Source organism: Rhinopithecus bieti, unplaced genomic scaffold (assembly GCF_001698545.2).
Source record: "Rhinopithecus bieti isolate Rb0 unplaced genomic scaffold, ASM169854v2 scaffold_46482, whole genome shotgun sequence".
In the NCBI taxonomy this organism is placed as follows: domain Eukaryota; kingdom Metazoa; phylum Chordata; class Mammalia; order Primates; family Cercopithecidae; genus Rhinopithecus; species Rhinopithecus bieti.
This window is the reverse complement of record NW_016818769.1, coordinates 373,253-396,467: the sequence shown is the minus strand read 5'-3', so window position 1 is coordinate 396,467 and position 23,215 is coordinate 373,253. Positions and strand designations below refer to the sequence as shown.

The 23,215-nt window shown below is 40.1% G+C and overlaps 1 protein-coding gene across 1 annotated transcript; it reads left to right on the top strand.

Moving 5' to 3' along the window:
• Nucleotides 1-8,069: 8,069 nt before the first annotated feature.
• PRPF38B (pre-mRNA processing factor 38B) lies at nt 8,070-19,009 on the top strand. The gene is made up of 6 exons (XM_017857466.1): nt 8,070-10,092; nt 12,886-12,954; nt 13,233-13,384; nt 13,467-13,527; nt 15,822-16,045; nt 16,371-19,009. The coding sequence occupies exons 1-6, from the start codon at nt 9,817-9,819 to the stop codon at nt 17,227-17,229; spliced, it is 1,641 nt and encodes a 546-aa protein (XP_017712955.1). The 5' UTR covers nt 8,070-9,816; the 3' UTR covers nt 17,230-19,009.
• Nucleotides 19,010-23,215: the final 4,206 nt, after the last annotated feature.

Sequence of the window (23,215 nt, the reverse complement as noted above, 5' to 3'; positions counted from 1 at the left end):
AAAAAAAAGTTATTTGTATATTTTGAATAAAAGTCCTTTATTACATGTGTCTTTATGAAATATCTCTCAGCCATCTTTAAATTAATACCTAAATTTTTTCATCAAAAGTTTAAGTAGAAGACACGGAGATCGTTGAGGGAGTTCATTCCACCTTCAACTCTTTACCTAGAGAAGCCCCGGTCCACACGCCTATGTGATATGATGAGGTTTCTCTTCAAATAATCTGATCAATCTTTTATTCATAGTATCCCCCCAACTTTTTCCTTTTTCTCCTCTTTTCCTTTTTGCCTTTGTTAAATGCCCAGGCACGCCACAGTACTAGGCGTTATCAGTACCAGCTCACATTCCTTTCCTTATTCGGAAAGAGGACTAACTTTCTAGCTCATTACAGACACCCCTTCCCTTCCTCTCTACTTCCTTTTACGGGCCCACCTTATCTCACAAAATCAAATGTTTAGCCAGCAGGGATTAGTTTAGATTGTACGACCCCACCCCAACCAATGAGGAAAGGGTACAGGGGCAGGACTTGCGTCAGGAATAAAGGCTCTCGTACCCCTTTGTTCAGGTGTGCTTTCATGGCAACTGGCTAAGGAGGCACCCCTCTGTGCAGAAGTAAAATTGCTTTACTAAGAATCCTTTGTTCGAGTGTTCGATTTCCTTAGGATTTTGAGCATTATTCCTAACACGTGGTTTAGACCCTGATCCCCCAGATTATGCTGTTTTAGGGAGGAATAATAACTGACTCTTCAGGGCCATGTGTGGAGGGTGCTCGGGGAGGTGTCAAAAGCTCTGAGAGATCCCTCAACAAGGGGCGCTAAGGTTCCATACTGGGATTAATGAGACGTTTAGAAGGTGGTGACCTGCTTTGGGTTCGCCTAGGGACTTTTTGATCCTAAACTTGGAAATGTTAAGCGTTACTAGTCCAGGCTCCTTTTTTTAGATGTTAGGAATAGCTGGTCCAGAGAGGGGATTTCCTGAAAGTTACACGCTAGTTTGGACAGATTTGGGGATGAGGACTCAGTGCTCTTTTCCCTGTATCCCTTAGTTGTAACCTGGAATAGCTAGGTCCAGACACGGGAACCTTCAGGTTTCAGGTGGGAAATGGTCCTTGCATGGCCACTCCACTGCTCTATTCCCCTCAAACAAATAAGAGAAAGCCCACAGTTAGACTCACTACCTGTGAGTTTACTATCCCAGAGCCAGGCTGGCTTGAACTGAAATGCCTCACTTAGAAGAAAAGCTTCTTATAGCCTGGACAGGACAGTGAGACTCTATAGATGACCCAGAAGTTATTGTTTTCTTCTACGGTTGATTATCTATCTCATATTTGCTTGTAAGGGGGGTTTTCCTGCCTTGGTAGTTTAGCCAGTTAGAGCTTTAGCCAATTACAGCCTCAGCCTTTATACACTGACAACTTAAGGTATGATTATTGAGCTTTATCAGATCATTGAACAGCTTCTATAAATTATCCATTCTTTTTGTTTCTTGTTTTTTAATCGTAGTTCTTTAGTTTTGCCACTTTGGTATGATTGCTTAGGGGAGAGGTAATGCAAACCCCCTCCTTTAATCACCTGAACAAAGGCCCTTTGACTATCCCCAACATTTGTGAAAGCTTAGAAAATGGCATTTTACAGTTAATATGAATCAAATAAATTGGTCAGCCTGAAAGATTATAAATAGCACTAAGTTATTGATTATTGATTAAATTATTTGATTATTTCCTCCCCTATCTTTTTATGAGCTCCCATTATTCAGAGGTCAGTCCCCTAATTTTCTTGCTTTTTTTCTACATGAGATCTTCACACTTAAATGGGCCTGGTGTCCTCCAAGCTGGAGAATCTATGTTTTACCCTCTTACAAGGCTAAATCTCTGGGCTTCTACTATGATAGGGAAGGAATCTGAGCAACTCACTAAATTTTTTTTTTTTTTGAGATGGAGTCTCGCTCTGTCACCCAGGCTGGAGTACAGTGGCATGATCTCGGCTCACTGCAACCTCAGCCTCCCAGGTTCAAGCGATTCTTCTGCCTCAGCCTCCCAAGTAGCCAGGACTACAGGCACACGCCACCACACCCAGCTAATTTTTGTATTTGTAGTAGAGACGGGGTTTCACCACACTGGCCAGGCTGGTCTCGAACTCCTGACCTCTTCGTGATCTGCCCGTCTTGGCCTTCCAAAGTGCTGGAATTACAGGCATGAGCCACTGCGCCCAGCCGCATCTCACTGATTCTTATAACAGACTTTCTACCATTCCTCATATTTTTAGCCCATCATGCTCTCTTCTAGTGTTATATGGTGCTCCCAATTCCTGAGCCTTATGCAGGGTTTAGCTGTGTAAATCAGATTGCTCCACAGCCTGCTAAGATTCCTCTTTCTCAAGTCTGCTAAGGTAACGGCCACTTGTGTCATCTACTTTGCAGCTTTTCAATATTTTGTTGCTATTTATATGAGGCAGAAAAAGAAGTGCAAATCAGTTATAAGCATGTGAACAAATATTCAACATCACTCAAAATGTAAATTAAAATAAGCAATGAAACACCATTTTTCATCTATCAATGACTGAGAAGGAAGAAGTTAAGTAGAAGATCTATAATCCGTCTTCTTCCTTTATAAATATTCCTAGGAAAGCAAGCAAACATGTGATTCTTATAAATGTGGTAATAAACTAATGGTATTTGCTAGCAAGAAAGTTCCTATCTGGATATGGAGTGGGTAAAATTTTATCCTAGTGACAAATGTTTTTATGTTCAGACATCTCCTATTGGTCACATTATTATATAAAATTACCTACGTTTTAAAAATGTTTCATTTCCAATAAGGCTGTTCTGAAAGTTTTTTCTTCTATTTGACTGTTTAAACAGTTACTCTTAGGACACAACTGATATCAAAATAACAGATATAAATATTGATAAGTAATTATTAAACACAAAAAGTAGCATTTTATTATAACATCTTTTGATGAGATGATGTGTCTTTTTAGCAACTACTTCCTATGGCTGTTTATGATTTATAAAATGAGACAGTTTAGCATCAATACTATCCCTATTTTTTTATTAGATGTGTTGAGAAACCTCATTTATGTGAGTAAACGGATCTCAAAGTTTTGTTATAACAGTGTGACAATTCTTTAAAAGACTTCCAAGTTACATGCTAAAATGACTTGGTGAGCTTTCATCAAAAATTATGGTTAATGACCAGGTGCAGTGACTCACATCTGTAATCCCAGCACTTTGGGAAGCCAAGGTGGGAAGATCACTTGAGCCCAGCTGTTCAACACTGGCCTGGGCAACATGGCAAGACTCCGTCTTTACAAAAAACAAAACTAACTAGCTGGGCATGATAGCACATGCCTGTAGTCCCAGCTACTTGCGAGGCTGAGGTGGGAGGATAGTTCAAGCCCAGAAAGCGGAGGCTGCTGCACTCCAGCCTGGGCAAGACCCTGTCTCAAAAAAAAAAAAAAGTATGTTTAAAGATCTCTCAGTGGACAATTTGGTTAGGTCCTTCACCTATTTTGTTGAAAGCAGCACACTGGAAACCACCTGACTTGCAAAAGGAAAATTTACCTGGTCTTTCCAACACCATTTTTAAAAAATAGCACTTTGGTACCTTGAGGTTTTTATACCTCAAGACAATGCACTATTATGAGATTTGGATGAGTGAGATGTGTACCTTTCTTTTGCAATGTGGAAGAGGAGGAGGCAGGAACATATTACATCACCACTTTTAGATACAAATACAGCATAGAGGTTGAGGACCTGCAAAGTGAAAAAGTGAATCCCTTAAAACAATCTGAATGTCCATGTATACAGGAGAACCTCACAAAACTATGTGATTGTACTACTTGTAAGTTATTTAACAAATTTTTAAAGGGTAATATTGATTATGCTTATTTTCATAGTATACTGACTTGAGAACTTAATCTTTTCTCCACTTCATAGCGCCTGCTTATTTTGGAATACTGCTTACTCAGAACCTGGGTATGAACCTGAATGTTTCCTTCCCTATCTCATTCCATTCTTTCTGTTTTAGTGCCTACTGCTAACTGTTTGATTCTGTTCCCCACTCAGATTCCTACAAGGATCTGGAAACCCTAGGTCATCTATTCACAAGGAAGCTATATAACAGGTGACTGGCTAGCATGTAGATTAGTGCCACCTGTGGTCCAACTGGCTGTGGTGAGAGAGCCAGGGTCCCTTGGTATAAATTATGGGCCACATAGGGTTGCTCTGTCAATAGCACTGTGAATGAGACAATTTCACTTACAAGGATCCATGGGTTTATAAAGGCCAAATAAAGAAGGGACTAGTCAGAACTCTTCTATCCTGACTTCATTTTGTAGCAAAAGCAATTAACAAAAAAAAAAAAGGTTTGGAATCCATTACCTAATCTCATTTGGGCCCGGAAGTGACAATCACCCATTCAGCCCAGTACTCTGTCTCTGATCAGACATACAAAGAATTGTCTTGTTAAAGAGAGGCTGGGCCAGGTGCAGTGGCTCATGCCTGTAATCCCAGCACTTTGGGAGGCCGAGGTGGATAGATCATCTGAGGTCAGGATTTCAAGACCAGCCTGGCCAACATGGTGAAGGCCTATCTCTGCTAAAAATACAAAAAAAAATTAGCCAGGCATGGTGGTGGGCGCCTGTAATCCCAGCTACTTGAGGGGCTGAAGCAGGAGAATCGCTTGAACCCAGGAGGCAGAGGTTGCAGTGAGCCGAGATCGCCACTGCACTCCAGCCTGGGTGACCAGAGCAAGACTCCATCTTAAAAAAAAAGCAGGGGGAGCTGGGTGCGGTAGCTCACACCTCTAATCCCAGCACTTTGGGAGGCTGACACAGGAGGATCACTTGAGGCCAGAAGTTCAAGACTAGCCTGGCCAACATAGCAAAACCCCATCTCTACTATAAATACAAAAACTAGCTAGGGCTGGTGGCAGGTGCCTGTGGTCCCAGCTACTCGGGAGGCTGAGGCAGGAGAAACACTTGAACCCAGGAAGTGGAGGTTGCAGTGAGCCGAGATTGCACCACTGCTCTCCAGCCTGGGTAACAGAGAGTAAGACTCCATCTCAAAAAAAAAGATAGTGACAATTATCCCCCCTTGTGTAATTTTCCAAATGGTTGAGATATAACCTCTGGATATTTCTTATTTCTTAGCAGCAGCTTAAAATGAATCCAGTATCAACAAATTTATGACCCATCTGCTGAGCACATCACTTCCATCTGTAACCCTGGCCATGCTACAGAGTTGGCAACCACACAAAAATGTCCCTGGCAAACATTGTATCAGAATTTAGATTCTTCATGGGAATTAAAGTTAACGGTTAGATTTTTAAATATAAGACTACTATAACATTTTCAAGGTGAATTTAGATAACTTCAATAATTTTCACGTAAAGTTTTCTAAAATATATAACCCCATGCCATAATCAAATGGCCATAATTTAAATAATTCAGGTTCATTCTTATGTTATCTTATATTATAATACTCCCCCCTTGAATAAAACTGCTGCATCTTTGAGATATATATCTTCTTTCCCCTGACATGGCTTCAACTGACTTCCTGGACTCTTCTCACATTCATTAAAGGCTTTGGATCAGTCTTACTCTCCAGCCAAGTAGAACCAATAATTCATTCATTTATTTGTTCTCTCAATAAGTAAATATTTACTTAGTATCTACTATATGTCAATCACTGTGTGACTGGGGCCTGGAATTATTAGATGAAGGGCATAGACCCTTCCTCTGGTGGCCGGAGATGACAAGCAGATATTCAGCCCTACTATTCAGCCATTATTCATTAGTATGAACCACTATTTATTATTATTATTTTTATTTTTTTGAGACGGAGTCTCACTCTGTTGCCCAGGCTGGAGTGCAGTGGCACGATCTCGGCTCACTGCAACCTCTGCCTTCCGGATTCAAGCAATTCTCATGCCTCAGCCTCCCAAGAAGCTGGGATTACAGACATGAGCCATGACACCCAGCTAATTTTGGGTTGTTTTTTTTTTTGTTTGTTTTGTTTTTTTTTGGTAGCAAAGGGGTTTCGCCATGTTGGCGAGGCTGGTCTCAAACTCCTGACCTCAAGTGATCCACCGGCCTTGGCCTCCCAAAGTGCTGGGATTACAGGCATGAGCCACCATGCCAAGCCACCACTGGTTTTTAATTTGCCCCTGAAAAAATAGCTGAGTGCCTTAATAGTGACAACCCATTCCAAACACACCATCTGTTCTTTCGTGACTCACAGCCTTTGCACAGGTTTGCCCTACCTAGAATATCTGTTCCCCTTTATTCACCTAGTTAACTCCTGTTAATTTTTAAATCTCAATTCATAACTCGTCAGATTCAGTGTTTTGAAATAATAACCAAGGAGATGGGTAGCTTTGTCCAACACCCTTGACTCTTTAGCACAAACCACCAATCACTTCAGATTTTTAGTTCTCGGGTACGTTAGTCAATGGCTTCTTATATTACTCTAGATTTGTGGTTGTTCTGAACAATCACATATTCAGTTTCTGTTATTTTAGTTACACATGGCAATCCATTTTAATCTTTTTATCATTTATTCGAGAATGATACATGTTCACTGAGCACCAATACATATCAATATGCCAGGCTTTTTTTTTTAATTGATGGAAATATAAAGGAACTAGAGTAACCAAAGTGACTTTTAAAAGGAAGAATCAGGTTGGGATACTTGTACTCTACCTGATTCCAAAACTTACTGTAAGCAATAGTAGTTAAGATAGTTTGGTATCAGTGAAAAGATAAACACCAAGATCAATGGAACGCAGTCCAGAAGTAGACCCACACATGGCAGGGTTGATTGATTTTTGACAAAGCGTTAAAGCAATTCCAAAGGGAAAGGAAAGTCTTTTCAACAAATTGTGCTGGATGAACTCAGTACCTGTTGGGGGAAAAAATGAACATCAACCCTACCTCACGCCATAGGCATGACACCGGGTGAGGTGTCAGAGCCCCAGCATCAGAAAGTGGTCAACTCATGGGTTGGTAAGAAGAATTTACAGACAACAGTATAGGTTTAAAAAAGAAACTTCTATTAAATAGAATGCTGCAGAAGAGTACAATGGGGTGCCTCAGCAAGAGAGGACTGAGTGTGCCACGGTGAATTTTTCCTTAGGGATATTTATGGACCTTAAAGTAAGAGCTTACAAGCAATTTGGACCATATTAGCCATGTAGGTCATGCTAAATATTACATTTGTAGACATTCTGGTGCCTTAATGGCAGCAAGGGTCACACAATGAGTTTTGATATGCATGCATTCAAGAGGGATGTGTAGAAATTCTAGTTACTTACAAATTTTGGGGAAAAAAAACTGGAACCAGATGCCTGTGTTAGATAATAGGGAAGTCTAATTACTTTTGAAATCCTCAGATAAGAAGTTTTTGTCTCCAGGGCCTGCTGGATGGTCACCAGGTGATTTTGCTCTGCTCATTTTCCCCTGACAAATCCCTTAGACCCTTTATATTCCCCCATGCTCATGTCTGCCTGCTGCATATCATGGTCTCAAGAAAGAGAAAATAGCATAGTGAAGAGGGGTGTCAAGTCTGTCTGGCTACTTCCTGCTGAAAGAGGGCACTCTAGCCTGGGCAACAGAGTGGGACTCTGTCTCAAAAAAAAACAAAACAAAACAAAAGTCCACACTATCTAGTCACAAATGTTCACAGAATTTTTAACAATTTGTGTTGTTTCTAATTTGGGGCTATTACAAATAAAAATGCTGTGCCCATCAATGATTAGATAAATAAAATTGTGATAAATCCATACAATGGAATACTAATCAGTAATTTTAAAAAAACACAACCTGCTGACACATGCAATAAGGAGGCAAAAAAAGAGAACACTGTTTATGATTTCATTTAAGATTCAAGAAAATGCAAAATAGTCTCTATTGACAAAAGTGGTTGCTTCGGTATGAAGTTGGAAAGAGAGCTGGATTACAAAGGGCACAAGAAAACTTTTGGGAATGACGGAAGATTATTTTTATTGTAGTAATGGTTTAATGGGTATACATATATGTCAAAACTGATCAAACCAAACTTACAGCTTTATATATGTGCAGTGTAGAGGTCTTCAATTACAAGTGAATAAACATTTTTTAAAATGGTGATAAAAATAACATCTTCAGCCTGTTGTAAGGATTCATTGAATATGTTAAGCACTTTATCATAATACCTGGCTCCCTGAGTTTGATGCCACTGACACGTAGATATCAAACTCAAACCTCTCTACCAAGCTTTTCATCCAAAGTGACTAGGGGTAAAGACTGTTTAAGACTATACAGAAAGATCATGTATCTGTGGAATTAAAAATAGGCCATACGATTTGTCAATGTGTCACTCGATAAACTCAATAATTATTATCAAGGCAAAAAATATATACACAAAAAGTAAGAACTGGGTTCAAAAAAATTTTTTTCTATGGACTTTTAACGTGATAACTCATGACACAGGGGTTAGGATCTTCAGTTTTCCTTTGGAAGTTAATAAAAACCATTATAGAGAAAAACAAGATTTGCTACTAAGAAGGTGAAAACTGCTTCTCCTCTTAGGGTTCTAGTTCTCTTGCAACCTAAAACAAAGGAACCGGACAGGATAACCACTTTCGTACTGTACAGCTCTAAACATTAATCAAACACTCAATTCATTACTTATTTTTTTCTGTTTCCTTGTATTCTGTCATACAACTGTCTCTTGGTTTACCTACTTTTCTGTTTGTCTTCTCTCTCTCCTCCTGGTTTATTTTCATCCAGATGGGATTTCCCCAAAGTTTCCATCTCATTCTTTTCTTCTCCTCTGTGTATGCGCCACAGAAGTTAAGATTGCAACATTCAAACTCCCCACACATTCACACCCCCATTCCCATTTCACAGTATCTCACCCAATGTTTACCACTCCGAACACATTCCTAGAATCGAAAGATCTGGAGCAGGGAGAAAAGAAAAGGCGCCTATCTGATGCCTGGCAGTCTACTAGGCGCTACAAGTATATTAGCTTTTTCAGTGCTCGCAACAGCCCAGGCAGATGTTATCTCAATCTTACGGTTGAATAAATTTAAGACCTCTGGCTGGACACTAGAGGCTGGCGAAGGACGTGACCTTTGATCAGAATCTCCCGGAGGAGTGGGGTCCCTGACCATTGTCCCTTCCAGAGAACCTTAAAACAGACGCCAGGAGACCCTCTCGGATACTCTGCAGGAGTCAAGAGTCACGATATTAGCAAGCACATCGCAGCCATGCGAACCCTTTCTGGTACAGTTCTCGACAAAAGAAATCAAGCCCCCAGTCAAAATACAACAACAACGGATTAAACCTACCACCCTCTCCCCCGGCCCCCAAATTCTCAGGGGAAATCCCTTAAGAGTCAGGTAGGGAGGTCACTGCAGCGACTTCAGGGTGCAGAGAACGCGGGGAACTAGGAAGAGGACGCGCCAGCCCACCTGGGCGTCTCTGATTGGCCAGCAGTTCAGCTTGGAACGCTGGGGTGCGTGGCGTCATATCCGCCGGGTCCGCCATCTTGTTCCCAGGGGCAGTTGGCGGAAGAGATCGAGCTCCTTTGCCGCCGGCTCGCCTTCTCCGTGGAGTTCTCGCGGACTGGGTTTCGCTATCTGCTCTCCGCCCTGGGTCCTTTTGTCGGCGCCCTGGGTGCCCTCTCTTGCCCGGCTGGGGCACAACAAGGCGGCCCCTTCTCCCGACGACGTTCCATGGAGTAGGGTCCCAGACCGTTGTCCCGAAGAGCGAGATCGAGCTTGGCCCCCTCCCCCCCCTCCTTCCTTCCCTCCCTCCTTCCTTCCGCCGCAACATGGCTAACAACAGCCCCGCGCTGACAGGCAACTCGCAGCCGCAGCACCAGGCGGCCGCTGCTGCGGCTCAGCAACAGCAGCAGTGCGGCGGCGGCGGCGCTACCAAGCCGGCGGTCTCGGGCAAGCAGGGCAATGTGCTCCCGCTCTGGGGCAACGAGAAGACCATGAACCTCAACCCCATGATCCTGACCAACATCCTGTCGTCGCCTTACTTCAAAGTACAGCTCTACGAGCTCAAGACCTACCACGAGGTGGTGGACGAGATCTACTTTAAGGTACGAAGCGTGTAGGCCTTGGCTTTGGGGGTAAGTTCGGAAGAGGGGGTATGGAGGAAACGGGCGAAGGCGGCCCCGAAATCTGAAGATTTGTGGGTGGGGAAGATGGTTCGGCGGAGGGGAGCTGCGGCCTGTAGCCTTCTCTGGGAGGGGTCGGATTGGGGCCGCCCTCTCGTTTCCATTTTAGATTTTTAGAGCCGGGAGAGCCCGCCACTATTGATCTCTCTCCTCCCCCAACCTTCTGCCCACCCTTGGGGGGAGTTGGGCAAGAGGGATTGGGGAGAGGAGGAAAGAGTAACAGAAGCCTTTCCAGTTTACAGCTTTAAAATTATTCCTTTTGACGTGGATCTACTGAGCGCCAACTTGTTGGTGCTTCTCCCGCTCACCCCTGGCCAGGGCGTGTAATGACTTCAGTATTGGCCTCGTGTTGTTGGTACTCACTATCCGATCCAGACAGGGAAATGGTCAGTGCGTGTGTGTCGGGTGGGGTTGGGGGGATGAGGGTGGAGAGGTGCCATTTCAAGAGGTGTACAGAAGGCCTGGAAATTTTCCCAGCAGGAAGTCAGGAGTAAGAGGTCTCAGCCACCTGTGCATTGGGCTAATTTAGAATTATCTGGGCCCTGGGCTTCTGCGGCAGGGTCGGTGCTGGCTTGGCTGTGCTGGGGAGCTCACCTGGCGCCTCCTCACTGCACTCTTGTCTCAGTTCTTGTTTCGTTAGCAGGATTGACTCAGTCTTGCAGCGAGGCTCGGAGCAGCCCAGGGTCGCAGGTAGAGGTATGCACTATTAATCATGCTCAATCGCCATAAATGCATTTCCCTGGTTAAATGAACGGCTAATTAGATTTTTTTTTTTTTTTTTGGCCATTGCTTTTGGTCCTTCACCAATTAGGTAGGCTTTTTCCACTTCCCTGCAAATTAGGTAGTGTAAAAAATACCTTCCAGGCCTCCAAAGGTTAATTTCTATTTTAAAGAATATTAATAATAGCCTTAGTGGTCTTTAAATATTTTTATCCGGAGCATCTAATATACAATCCATTTTGTCTATATTGACTTAAAACTTGACAGACTACACAAAGTGTTTTCTGTCATTTGAACGTAAGTGTAGAGATGGTAACAAAAGGACATTTTCTTACGTTTTGCCCACCTTTTTCCCCAGTTGAGTAATTAGGTTATTGAAGGATTTTGAGAGATTAGTTGCTTTTTATAGAAAACGTATCTTGAGGAATACAGTTCAACTTTGGGTTGATAAAGTACACAGATAAATTTGGAATCCTCTTACGAGAGTAGGACTGATTGTAATTCTATGAATTAGTTTTTTTTAGCTTTTAAAAGGTAAGACCTTTTTAGCGTGGATACAGTATGGTGAATAACATTTAATCCTTAGTCTTATTTATGCAGTAAACTTTAAACAGTTGAAAATTGGGTTCCTGCTCTTTTTGCGGCAGGTTCTGTTTTCTAACATAGGCAAAATGTTAATGTAATAGAGGAAAGTCTCGTTTTTAAGTTTCAAATGTGTTTTGAAACAAGATTCTACCAGGAATTTTTAAATTCCGTTAGAAAACTAATAGACCCAGCTTTTTACTAATATTATCAGGACTTAAGACGTTCAGATCAAATACTCACTGAAATATGTAAGTTTCCAACCTTGTAATTTTATTTTGTATGCATCCAGCCCTGACTTGGGCTAGCTTTTAAGGAATTGAAACATCTTTTACTTAGCAATCTGTGGGGAGGAAAGGAAATGTTAAAGCACTGCGAAATAGTGTAGTGCTTAAACTTAAATGCATGCTTTTCTATCTGAAGCCATTGTTCAGGACTACAAAATTTACCATGTGCGGGTGGAAATAGAATTTTAGAAATATGTAGTGAAAAAACAGGATTTTTTGTGTGTGTTTTAAAAAAACAAAGATGGGTCTTCCCAAAAGGCCTTTTGGATTCTATTTTAGAGCTAATATTCTTTTGTTGTTGTTGTTGCTATTTTAGATAAGGAATGGTTTTTGTAAGATGTTCCTCTTAGCAAATATGATACTGTATCATCATTGATGATAGTATATGCCTGTGACTATTCACACTCAGTTTTTGACACAACTTATATTCTGGGGAATAATTGGATTGGTTCACACATAATTAGGCTGAAGCTTAATTACAACAAGGATCTCTGTAAGTGTGACCTTTGTAATTTTATCTTTAATCAGGAATAAACCTGACCCTGGTGGAAAAAATGTACAAATAAAAAGTTCCATAATTTTGCATCACAAGTAACCCGTTACTGTTTTAGAGATTTTCCAGTAATTTTCCTTAATTTTATAATGTAGATTTTAAATTACAATAAAATTGAACTATTAAAGGTGTTTCAGGTATTTCAAATTAATGCTTAAACTTCATTAATACTTTTGCTTTAAATTGGAGACTTAAATCCATTTTAAAGGAAAATGTTTTAAAAGCAACTCATAAGTTAAAATATTACCAAATAGTTTTTGCAACCAAGTGAGACTGTAGAAATTTTCTGACTCCCAGATATAGATATCAGCTCTTTATAAAGCTAGTTTAGTGGGATTTCTCCTCTGCAAAGCTATTAAGGTTTTGTTAAACCCTAGTAGCTTTTGGGTGTTGTTTAAATGTCTAAGCAGTTTTTCCAAAAATGATTTACACACTTAATGTCAGTAAACATATACTTAATGCCAAAATAATTTTGGAAGAGCTGCTCTATTATGGACTTGGGTATACTTTTGTCAGGCTTTTAAACAAATTCAAAGTATGAATGTTTGTTGTGTTCCTCTTTTCTATTTTCAGGTCACGCACGTTGAACCATGGGAGAAAGGAAGCAGGAAAACAGCAGGCCAGACAGGGATGTGCGGAGGGGTAAGTAGAAGTACGTGCATTTTTCAGTTTTTCTGTTTCTGATAACTAAGTTTATATTTAGAGAACTAAAAGCCTGTCAATTATATACTTGAGTGACAATTTTTTTAATCTAAATTCAAATGTTCAGTGAAATAGGGTTAGAAAAGTGTTACTTTTTAATGCTCCTTTCTTAGTTCTGGATTATGGCTTGTTATTAATACCTAACAGGATTAATCAATTGGTGTTAAGAGTCTGTTAATTATTTTACTACTTTTTCTTAACTCTTGTTTCCCCTAAAGGTTCGAGGTGTTGGAACAGGAGGAATTGTTTCTACAGCGTTTTGCCTGTTATACAAATTATTTACCCTGAAGTTAACTCGAAAGCAAGTGATGGGTCTTATAACACACACAGACTCTCCATATATTAGAGCTCTTGGATTTATGTATATAAGGTGAGCATGCATTTATGTACATTTCCAGGAAATATCTCATTTTAATTCACATATGTTTAATAATAGTCTTTTGTAATTCTAGATATACACAGCCCCCTACAGATCTATGGGACTGGTTTGAATCCTTCCTTGATGATGAAGAGGTATGTCAACAAGGGTAATAATTTGTTTTCTTCTGATTAGTTTCATATTTTTATTATCTTTTATTTATTGGTGGTTTAATGTCTTCAAGAATTTCCTGTAGTTAAATTTATTTCAGTCAGATACTTTTGGAATTAATGTCCTTTTACTGAGACCTGATGGCTTTTATATATTTCAGGGTAAATTTCTGAAGTTTTATTTTCTTGTTTTAAAATTGTTTAAATGTGTTTGGTAATTATTGGAAATTTTTCTCTTCTTAATTATGTTCTGTGTATTGCATTGATCCTGAATTGTATAGTTAATAGTGATTTTTCAAAATGGGGCATGCTCAAGATCGAGGTGATAATAAAATACATGCACATGGAATACTAATTGTAGCTTTTGTTTCTTCTGGAACATTTCAGTTCTTCACCCTCTAACTTCTTCCAAATATCAGTATTCCCACTTGCATAGAAGTGCTGAATTGAAGAACTGGGTGTTACATAAATAGGCTAAGTGTTTGGATGACTTGTTCAAGGTGACAAAATTTTAATTCCAGCTTTCTGACTCCTAGTACCCCCACATGTACCTTTAAAAAAGAATTTTTAAAAATTGTAATTTGAGTCTCCCTAATTTGAAATCTGAAATACTAAGATTTAAATCATATATGCATGCATATACTAGAGGAGAATAATAAAAAATAAATTGTGTATGCATTGGCTGGGCTCACACTTGTAATGGCAACACTTTGAGAGTTTAAGACCTGCCTGAGCAATACAGTGAGACCTCATCTCTAAAAAAAAAAAAAAAAAAAAAAAGTTAAAAATTAGCTGGCATAGAGGATCATCATATTAGTCAGCTACTTGGGAGGCAGGGGGGGAGATTTGACAGCAGGTGGAATTTTCAGTGGCAGATCATTGCCGCTGCACTCCAGCCTGGGTAACAGAGTAAACCCTTTCTCAAAACAAAACGTCATATATGCATTAAACTTACATGATGAAGTCCAGCCATTTCAAAAAATGAAATGATGAGCCTGTATTGTCCATTTGTCTACCCACTCTGCTATTTTGTTTTTAAGGTTCAAAAGACTTTGGAAGTGCTGTGTGCAGTAGCCTATTTACAGAGTTCATCCAAAGAATTTATTGAATTTAAGGATGGGGTTCTAATGGAAATCTATTGTGTTTTGTTAGATTACATAGCACCCTAAGATCTCGTTTAGACATGGAGAATTTTTATTTCTCTAACTTTTTTTTTTTTTTTTTTTTTTTTTGCCTGTTAACTGAGTTACTTAATAACTCAAGAAGAACAAAACGTGTTTTTAAATCACAATCTTTAAGGGTTTTTTATCTTTAGATGAGTTTTCATAACTGAAGCACTTCTCTCTTCTGTCTTTAAAAAAGCATGTTCCTCTTCATAATTGGTGTTGTATTGGTTTTGTTTCTGGATGCCTCTATTTTATGTTTTTTATTGTGTTTACAAATCTGAGGTCCTCTATTTAAGCTAACTTATTGTTTTCTTCCTTAGATATCTGCAGCGATTATATTTGGATATACTGTATATCTGAACACTTAAATGTGTGTGAGTGCAAGCAGTTTTACCTTTAGCTCTTGTTTTCCTGTTTAGATAACAAATCTCACTTTCCTTGTGTGCTTGCACTATAGGTTTGGGACTGACAATAGCTGACTAACATGTCCTGAGCTGTGAGAGGGCATAGCAAGAAGGCCTTCATGCGGTAATGACCCTTTTCAGAGACAATGGTCATCATGGATTATGCGTTTCCAATTATTTGTTCATTTATTTATTTTCTACATAACTAAATTAGAAACCTCACTGCTTCATGGCAGTTGGTTTGCTATTGCTTCCAGTTTTATTAGGGCTTCATTTTATATTAGAGCTGTTAAAAGATAACCGTTAGACAGGAATTATCTAAAGTAGATGATGTGTAGCTAGGTTATGGTGCAAGGTATCTGATGTGTGCAAGTATGTCCACAGAAATAAATACATAGTAGGTATGTGGAATGTAAATTTAAGTCAATCGTTCCACATAGTTTAGAAATGAAAGGGCTTTTTCATATTGTTAACTGAGTGAGATCAGTTCCCTTTATGCCCGTGAGGCTGCAGGGTTTGTTCTCACCTGCATGCACACACTAAGCCCAGCTATTTCTGTTCATTCATTGTCAGATTAGGATACGAAAATAAAATTTTTCTGTTAGTTTTTTTTGTATTGAGATTCCAAAGATGGTAATATTTTTATAGTATTAATGTATATATGGAAATACTTTTTTTGACGGCTAGGGTATCTCTTGTGTTTCTGTAGGACCTAGATGTGAAGGCTGGTGGAGGCTGTGTAATGACCATTGGAGAAATGCTACGATCTTTTCTCACAAAACTGGAGTGGTTTTCTACCTTGTTTCCAAGAATTCCAGTTCCAGTTCAAAAGAATATTGATCAGCAGATTAAAACCCGACCTAGAAAAATCAAGAAAGATGGGAAGGAAGGTGCTGAGGAAATAGACAGACATGTTGAACGCAGACGTTCAAGGTAATGTCACTCTTGAATTATGCTTATTTTCTATATATGCTTTATACAAAGTTAATGGTTCTGAGAAATAGTAAGTTGTTAGGAATTTTACTGTTTATTTTATTAGTTTGTCACTTTTACCCCCCAGAGATTATTTTCTTCTTTTCAGGGCTTTTTCTGTAACATTATGCATCTGTAAATGAGAACAATAAACTTTTTTGTTTTAATGATTCTTGACATGGACTTAAGCATGAGGACCTGAATAAATAATGCTGTTGAAAATTACTATGAAAAGAATTTCATGTTTTATTCATTGAAATTTTCTTTCTCCCTCCGCCTTCCTTAGGTCTCCAAGGAGATCTCTGAGTCCACGGAGGTCCCCAAGAAGATCAAGAAGTAGAAGTCATCATCGGGAGGGCCATGGGTCTTCTAGTTTTGACAGAGAATTAGAAAGAGAGAAAGAACGCCAGCGACTAGAGCGTGAAGCCAAAGAAAGGGAGAAAGAACGGCGACGATCCCGAAGTATTGACCGGGGGTTAGAACGCAGGCGCAGCAGAAGTAGGGAAAGGCATAGAAGTCGCAGTCGAAGTCGTGATAGGAAAGGGGATAGAAGGGACAGGGATCGAGAAAGAGAGAAAGAAAATGAGAGAGGTAGAAGACGAGATCGTGACTATGATAAGGAAAGAGGAAATGACCGAGAAAAAGAGAGAGAGCGATCAAGAGAAAGGTCCAAGGAACAGAGAAGTAGGGGAGAGGTAGAAGAGAAGAAACATAAAGAAGACAAAGATGATAGGCGGCACAGAGATGACAAAAAAGATTCCAAGAAAGAGAAAAAACACAGTAGAAGCAGAAGCAGAGAAAGAAAACACAGAAGTAGGAGTCGAAGTAGAAATGCAGGGAAACGAAGTAGAAGTAGAAGCAAAGAGAAATCAAGTAAACATAAAAATGAAAGTAAAGAAAAATCAAATAAACGAAGTCGAAGTGGCAGTCAAGGAAGAACTGACAGTGCTGAAAAATCAAAAAAACGGGAACATAGTCCCAGCAAAGAAAAATCTAGAAAGCGTAGTGGAAGCAAAGAACGTTCCCATAAACGAGATCACAGTGATAGTAAGGACCAGTCAGACAAACATGATCGTCGAAGGAGCCAAAGTACAGAACGAGAGAGCCAAGAAAAACAGCATAAAAACAAAGATGAGACTGTGTGAAAATATTTTGTAAAAGTGGATCACATTGAATCCTATAAATGATTAAATCTGCTTTTTTTCCCCCAAGTTGAGATTGTGCAGTAGTTCGCACTCCTCAAGCTCTCCCTGTAGGCTGCATTTTCATTTCCTCTTTTGTGTAGGGAAGTGCCTTTGTAATTCCATTTATTGCATTGGTGTTTTCACCCAATTGTTAAGTTTGATACATGATGCACAGATTGTTCTTGCATTTTTATTGTTTGTTTTTGAAATGTACAGTCTGTACATATGTCCTGAAAATGTTTTAATTCCTTTGGCATGGTTGCCATGTTGGTTAAATTTGTATAAGGCAATAAACTGCCACTAATCTATTCTTGTTTTGTAGGTGTGGGATTATGGTTTGTGTACTGAAGTTAGCATGGCTGTGCTTTTCGTAATAGAATGCTAAAGACTTTGAGAATGGAACTTGGATGTCTGTTATAGGAGAAATATGTGCTGCCAATGTACATGAAGGCAGCATTGTAGGATTAACATTCTTGTCCACTGTATATTATCTTGGAAGGCTCTTGTTAATATGTTACACTTAATATTCTCCACAGTTACCTTTAGAGAGAATTTATGAGAAGTTAGTTTCTGATGCAGAGGTTTTTAGGCTGTGATTTCATCAAAAGTCCTTTTAGCATTCTACCTCAAAGGGACACTTAGTATGCCTAAAATTTATTCACTTAGTTTTCCTTTTTTATTTGAAAAAATACATGACATGTAATCTTTTTTTCTTGAATTCTTTCTCAGATTTTAAAGTACTATATTAAAGAAAAAAATTAATGTCTAAAGCCTAGCATTCTTGCAGAACCCTATACTAACATGTAATTGGGAGAGGGTGGGGCAAATGAGTAGAGAAACAGATTCAAGCCTCAAGCTTCCAAAGCATTTTTATAAATGGAAAATCCTTAAATTATGAAACAGCTTGATATAGTGTCCTTTTTTTAAAATTCCAAACTTTTTTTATTGATAATGGAGATTGCTGTTTGAGTTTTTAAACTTAATCTAGAACAGAGGAGTATTAAAAGTAATGCTGTGCTGCATTATTTAAGACTATCAGCAAATTTGATAGATTGTTCTTATGACTTGTATTCTGATTACAGAGAACCATCATGAGTGTGGAATAAATACTGGATTAAATCCTTTATCCTGGGTCTTGGCTTTTCCCCCATTTGTTAACTTTTTTTTTAACTTTTTTTTTGTGGAAATTGATGAAACGTCAGTAGAGTCACACTTTGTGTACAGGGATGTCTTAGTTCCCAGATGACAAGTGGATTTTAAAGAAATGCAGAGACTGGGATTGGGCATGTGGTAATCAATAATCTTTATTAGAATTCTTGATAATGGCAGTTCCGTTTGTCAGTGGTTGTTACGTGTGTCACTTGATTAATTTGTTCCATGTCAAAAGATGTTTATTGGGATACCTTTTACTTGGACAATATGTTAGCATTTTTTAAAATTTGGACTTGAAGGAAATTCTTTAAGATAATTCACCCAGTTCTTTTTAGAAAAGAAAATAGAGGCCCAAAGTAATGTCAGTGCTAGGGCTGAAACTTGAGTATTCTGACAGTGTAGTGAACCTGGCACGCCCATTCACGTTTGTTTTATCTCACTGGTTATACTGGCCAACTAATGCACACTCAGAAGCCACCTTGCAAAAGTGTTAAATGGAGCAAATGAGTACACTTGCAAGAGTCCTCCATATGTGGGCTTAACATTTGTACCACTCCATTTTAGAAAAATCTCATTAAATGAATTCATCCAAAAGTGATACGCTTTTTTCTTTTTAAAGAAAATTCCATTGTGTTTTAAATTGAGCATCAAGTGAATTAGTACTATAGACACCCAGAAGTTAGAAAACCTATTGTATAATACGAAAGCCACTAGATTTGTGTTGAAAATCCGTTTTTAGCATACCTAAATTTATGGTGCTACTGCTTTGGATATGGTTCCATGGGAAATGTTTATTTGACTGTATTTTAGGTAAAATGTGGAAAGAATTTAAATTCAAATGGAGATGAACTATCACCTTGATAGTTTGATGATAGTCACTACATTTGTTTTCTTGTGGTTTTTTTTGTTTTTGTTTTTTTGAGATGGGCCTGGCTCTGTCACCCAAACTGGAGTGTAGTGATGCAGTCTCTGCTCACTGCAACCTCCACTTCCCTGGTTCAAGTGATCCTCCGACCTTGACCTCCTGAGTAGCTGGGACCACAGGTGCATGCCACCAGACCTGGCTAATTTTTTGTATTTTTGGTAGGAATGGGATTTCACCATGTTGCCGAGGCTAGTCTTAAACTCCTGGCCTCAAGTGATCCACCCACCTCAGCCTCCCAAAGCGCTGTAATTACAGGTGTGAGCCACCACGCCCAGCCCTTACGATTTTTAATTATGTTTGCTTTTGAGGAAAATTATGGTAGATGTGAGAACATGTAAATTGTGCTAGTTATTGCTATATATATGCATGATTTATTTGGAGAGTGACTTCCTAAGATACTGGGAAAACAAATGGCTATGAAAGACATCTCACATTTCTTGAAACGAGAACATTGGGACACAAGAGGAACATCACACACTGGGGCCTGTCGGAGGTGGGAGGGATAGCATTAGGAAAAATACCTAATGTAAATGACGGGTTGATGGGTGCAGCAAACCACCATGGCACACATATACCTAGGTAACCTGCATGTTCTGCACATGTATCGTAAAGTATAATTTATGCACAGAACTTAAAGTATAATTTTTAAAAATTTTAATACAGCTTAATACAATTAGCATCCTTCAGTTTTGAACTCACTGAAATGATTTCACCTTTCCATGTATTAATATCTTTGCCTATTTTTAATGTTTGCAATTAAATTCTATACATGGGCTAGTATATCATCAATCAAACTTTTAATATAAATGTTCATTTTGATGTTGCCCTGTTTATCTCTGATTCTGGTTTAGTTTCTCAGTTCCTCTAAGGCAATGGTTCTTAACTTCTGAGTTCTGGGCCCAATTTTTAGGAATCTGATGAAAGCTACAATCCTGTCTTAAGAAAAGTACCCCGCAAAGTGCAGTGCCTCATGCCTATAATCCCAGCACTTTGGGAGACTGAGGCCAGTAGATACCTGAGGTCAGGAGTTTGAGACCAGCCTTGCCAACATGGTGAAACCCCATCTCTACTAAAAAAAAAAATGCAAAATATGGGCCAGGTGCGATGGCTCATACCTGTAATCCAAGCACTTTGGGAGGCCAAGGCGGGCTGATCACGAGGTCAGGAGTTCGAGACCAACCCGGCTAACACGGTGAAAGGCCGACTCTACTAAAAATACAAAAAGTAGCCGGGTGTGGCGGCATACACCTGTAGTCCCGGCTACTTGGGAAGCTGAGGTAGAGTCACTTGAACCCAGGAGGCAGAGGTTGCAGTGAGCTGAGATCAAGCCACTGCACTCCAGCCTGGGCAACAGAGCAAGACTCCATCTCAAAAAATACAAACACAAAATACGCCGGGCGTGGTGGTGCACGCCTGTAATCCCAGCTACTCCAGAGGCTGAGGCAGGAGAATCGCTTAGAACCTGGGAGGCAGAGGTTGCAGTGAGCCAAGATCTCACCACTGCACTCCAGCCTGGGTGATGGAGACTGTGTCTCAAAAAAAAAAGTACCCTAAAATTTGTGTGTAATTTCGAAGGAACTCACGAACGGCATGCCCTAGGACTTTGGTTCTGCTCGTTAACCGATTTTTTTAAAGCTATGCTTAGATGTACAGTATTTGGAAATCAATAGCATAATAAACCAGAAATTTAAGTTCCTAAGAGTACTTAGGCAGTTAGTTCCAAAGGCAGTATCTATTTTGTTTTTTCACTTAAAGGTGCAGAGGAAGAAAAAATGGCAATGGTAATCTCTTCCCTAAAAGTTGTCCTTTATAAATATAAAGCTTTTGGTTAGTAGAGATGAGGTCCCACCACTGGCAGTTCATACATCTTTCAACTGATGCCAACGTGCAACCTTAAACACTAACCAGTTGACCAATTCTCAGGTGATACTGGCCAACTGATGGGTGTTGATTCTGGCTCTAGTTTGATTCTATTATGTAAATACTGAAATCAGCCTTGAATGACTAAATTATGGGACCTCTAAGTAGAGATTATTTCATGTGGCAGAAAATGCTTCTTGGTAGTGTCACTCTGTGAAATTCCCCCTCCGTCATTCCATCCTATAAAGTCCCACAGCACTTTGCAAATACCTCTGAAATGGCATTTATTGGGACCATTGTCTATCAACATTTGTTATTGTGGGAAACTGCATGACAGTAAGAACACAACTGGAAAAAGTTAGCATCATGGCTGACTTAAAATTCGTTATTTGATTTCTCAGAGCATTGATATTCAAAGAATTTCTATTTACATAATCATGATCCACAATGTGTTGCACAGATATGTATCCAGGTGTGTGTGTTAGAGGGTGAGGGGTGCCTTTTCAGCCTATTGTATAAACAGAGAACTGACCTTACAGTATTTAATGTAAGCCCTGAGTTTTTGCCACAAGGATTGGAAAAGGAACTACTTATTGCAAAGAAATCGTCACATAAGCTTCCCTGATCTGCAGGTACTTAAAGTCCACCAATCTTCAGTTGGTTTTCCTTGGCTGATTCTTGTTCTGGCCGTTCTGAAGCTGAATTATTTCTCTATTTCTTGAGTCAGTGCAATTAGTCACACGCATCCCTGCCCCCGCCTTCCAACAAATTCCATCAGCTGTAAACCCCTGACATCCAAAATAAACATATAATGTAAGTGAAAACAAGCAGTGCTTGCTGAGCAAATGCAAGGGAAGACCTCTTGTCTTCTCCTTCCCTCTTTTTTTTTTTTTTTTTTTTTTTGAGACGGAGTCTCGCTCTGTCGCCCGGGCTGGAGTGCAGTGACCGGATCTCAGCTCACTGCAAGCTCCGCCTCCCGAGTTTACGCCATTCTCCTGCCTCAGCCTCCGGAGTAGCTGGGACTACAGACGCCCGCCACCTCGCCCGGCTAGATTTTGTATTTTTTTTAGTAGAGACGGGGTTTCACCGTGTTAGCCAGGATGGTCTCGATCTCCTGACCTCGTGATCCACCCGTCTCGGCCTCCCAAAGTGCTGGGATTACAGGCTTGAGCCACCGCGCCCGGCCTCCTTCCCTCTTATTTAGAAATTTTGAAGTCAGTGTCCTGGATATTCGACTATACCAATAGAGGGAATGTCTTAAATGCAACACTCATCCAGCCAATCCAGGTACTGGTTCAGTGAACATGTCCTGAATGAAGTGTTCCATGAGTTATGCTGAAACCTGTGCAGGGACAGCCAGTGATTTTTGGATGTGCCAGTTATCTATACATTTTCTAGCTTCACATTCACCTTTCATTTCCCTGCTTTGTGATTCTGGAGCTAGGCCTTTTAAACGTTTTGCTGTTGCCAGCTGGCATAATGTTAAGCTTGTCAGTGGAGCATGCTGCAGGGAGCTGCGGCAGAGAGGTGTGCTTTCTTTTTTCTTTTTGCTTCTCCATTGTGTAGGGGCCACTGGCATGTAGAGCACCCAGCAGTACATATCCCCCAGCAAATTTCAGTAGCGTCTCATCGAGAGAAGTGGGAGTTTCCCCGTCCACAAGTCCCCCTGCCAGCTTCCCAGCAAGTTTGCTAGTGCTCCAGCAGGCAGCTGCCCAGGAATTTCAGCAGGACCTCACAGATTTCCCAGTAAGTCTCAGTGGCACCCCAGTGGGTGGCCTTCTAGCTACTTTTGTTGACACGTCTGCTCTCCAACTCCAACCTTCAGCTTCACAACTGCACCCTCACCAACAAGGTCTGAATATCAGTCTTGCAAGGGAACGTCTCCCAATGTTTTCGTTTTTTGTTTGTTGTTTTTTGTTTTTTTGGTTGTTGTTGTTTTAGAGCCTTGCTCTGTCACCCAGGCTGGAGTGCAGTGGTGCAATCATAGCTCGCTGCAGACTCAACCAGGGC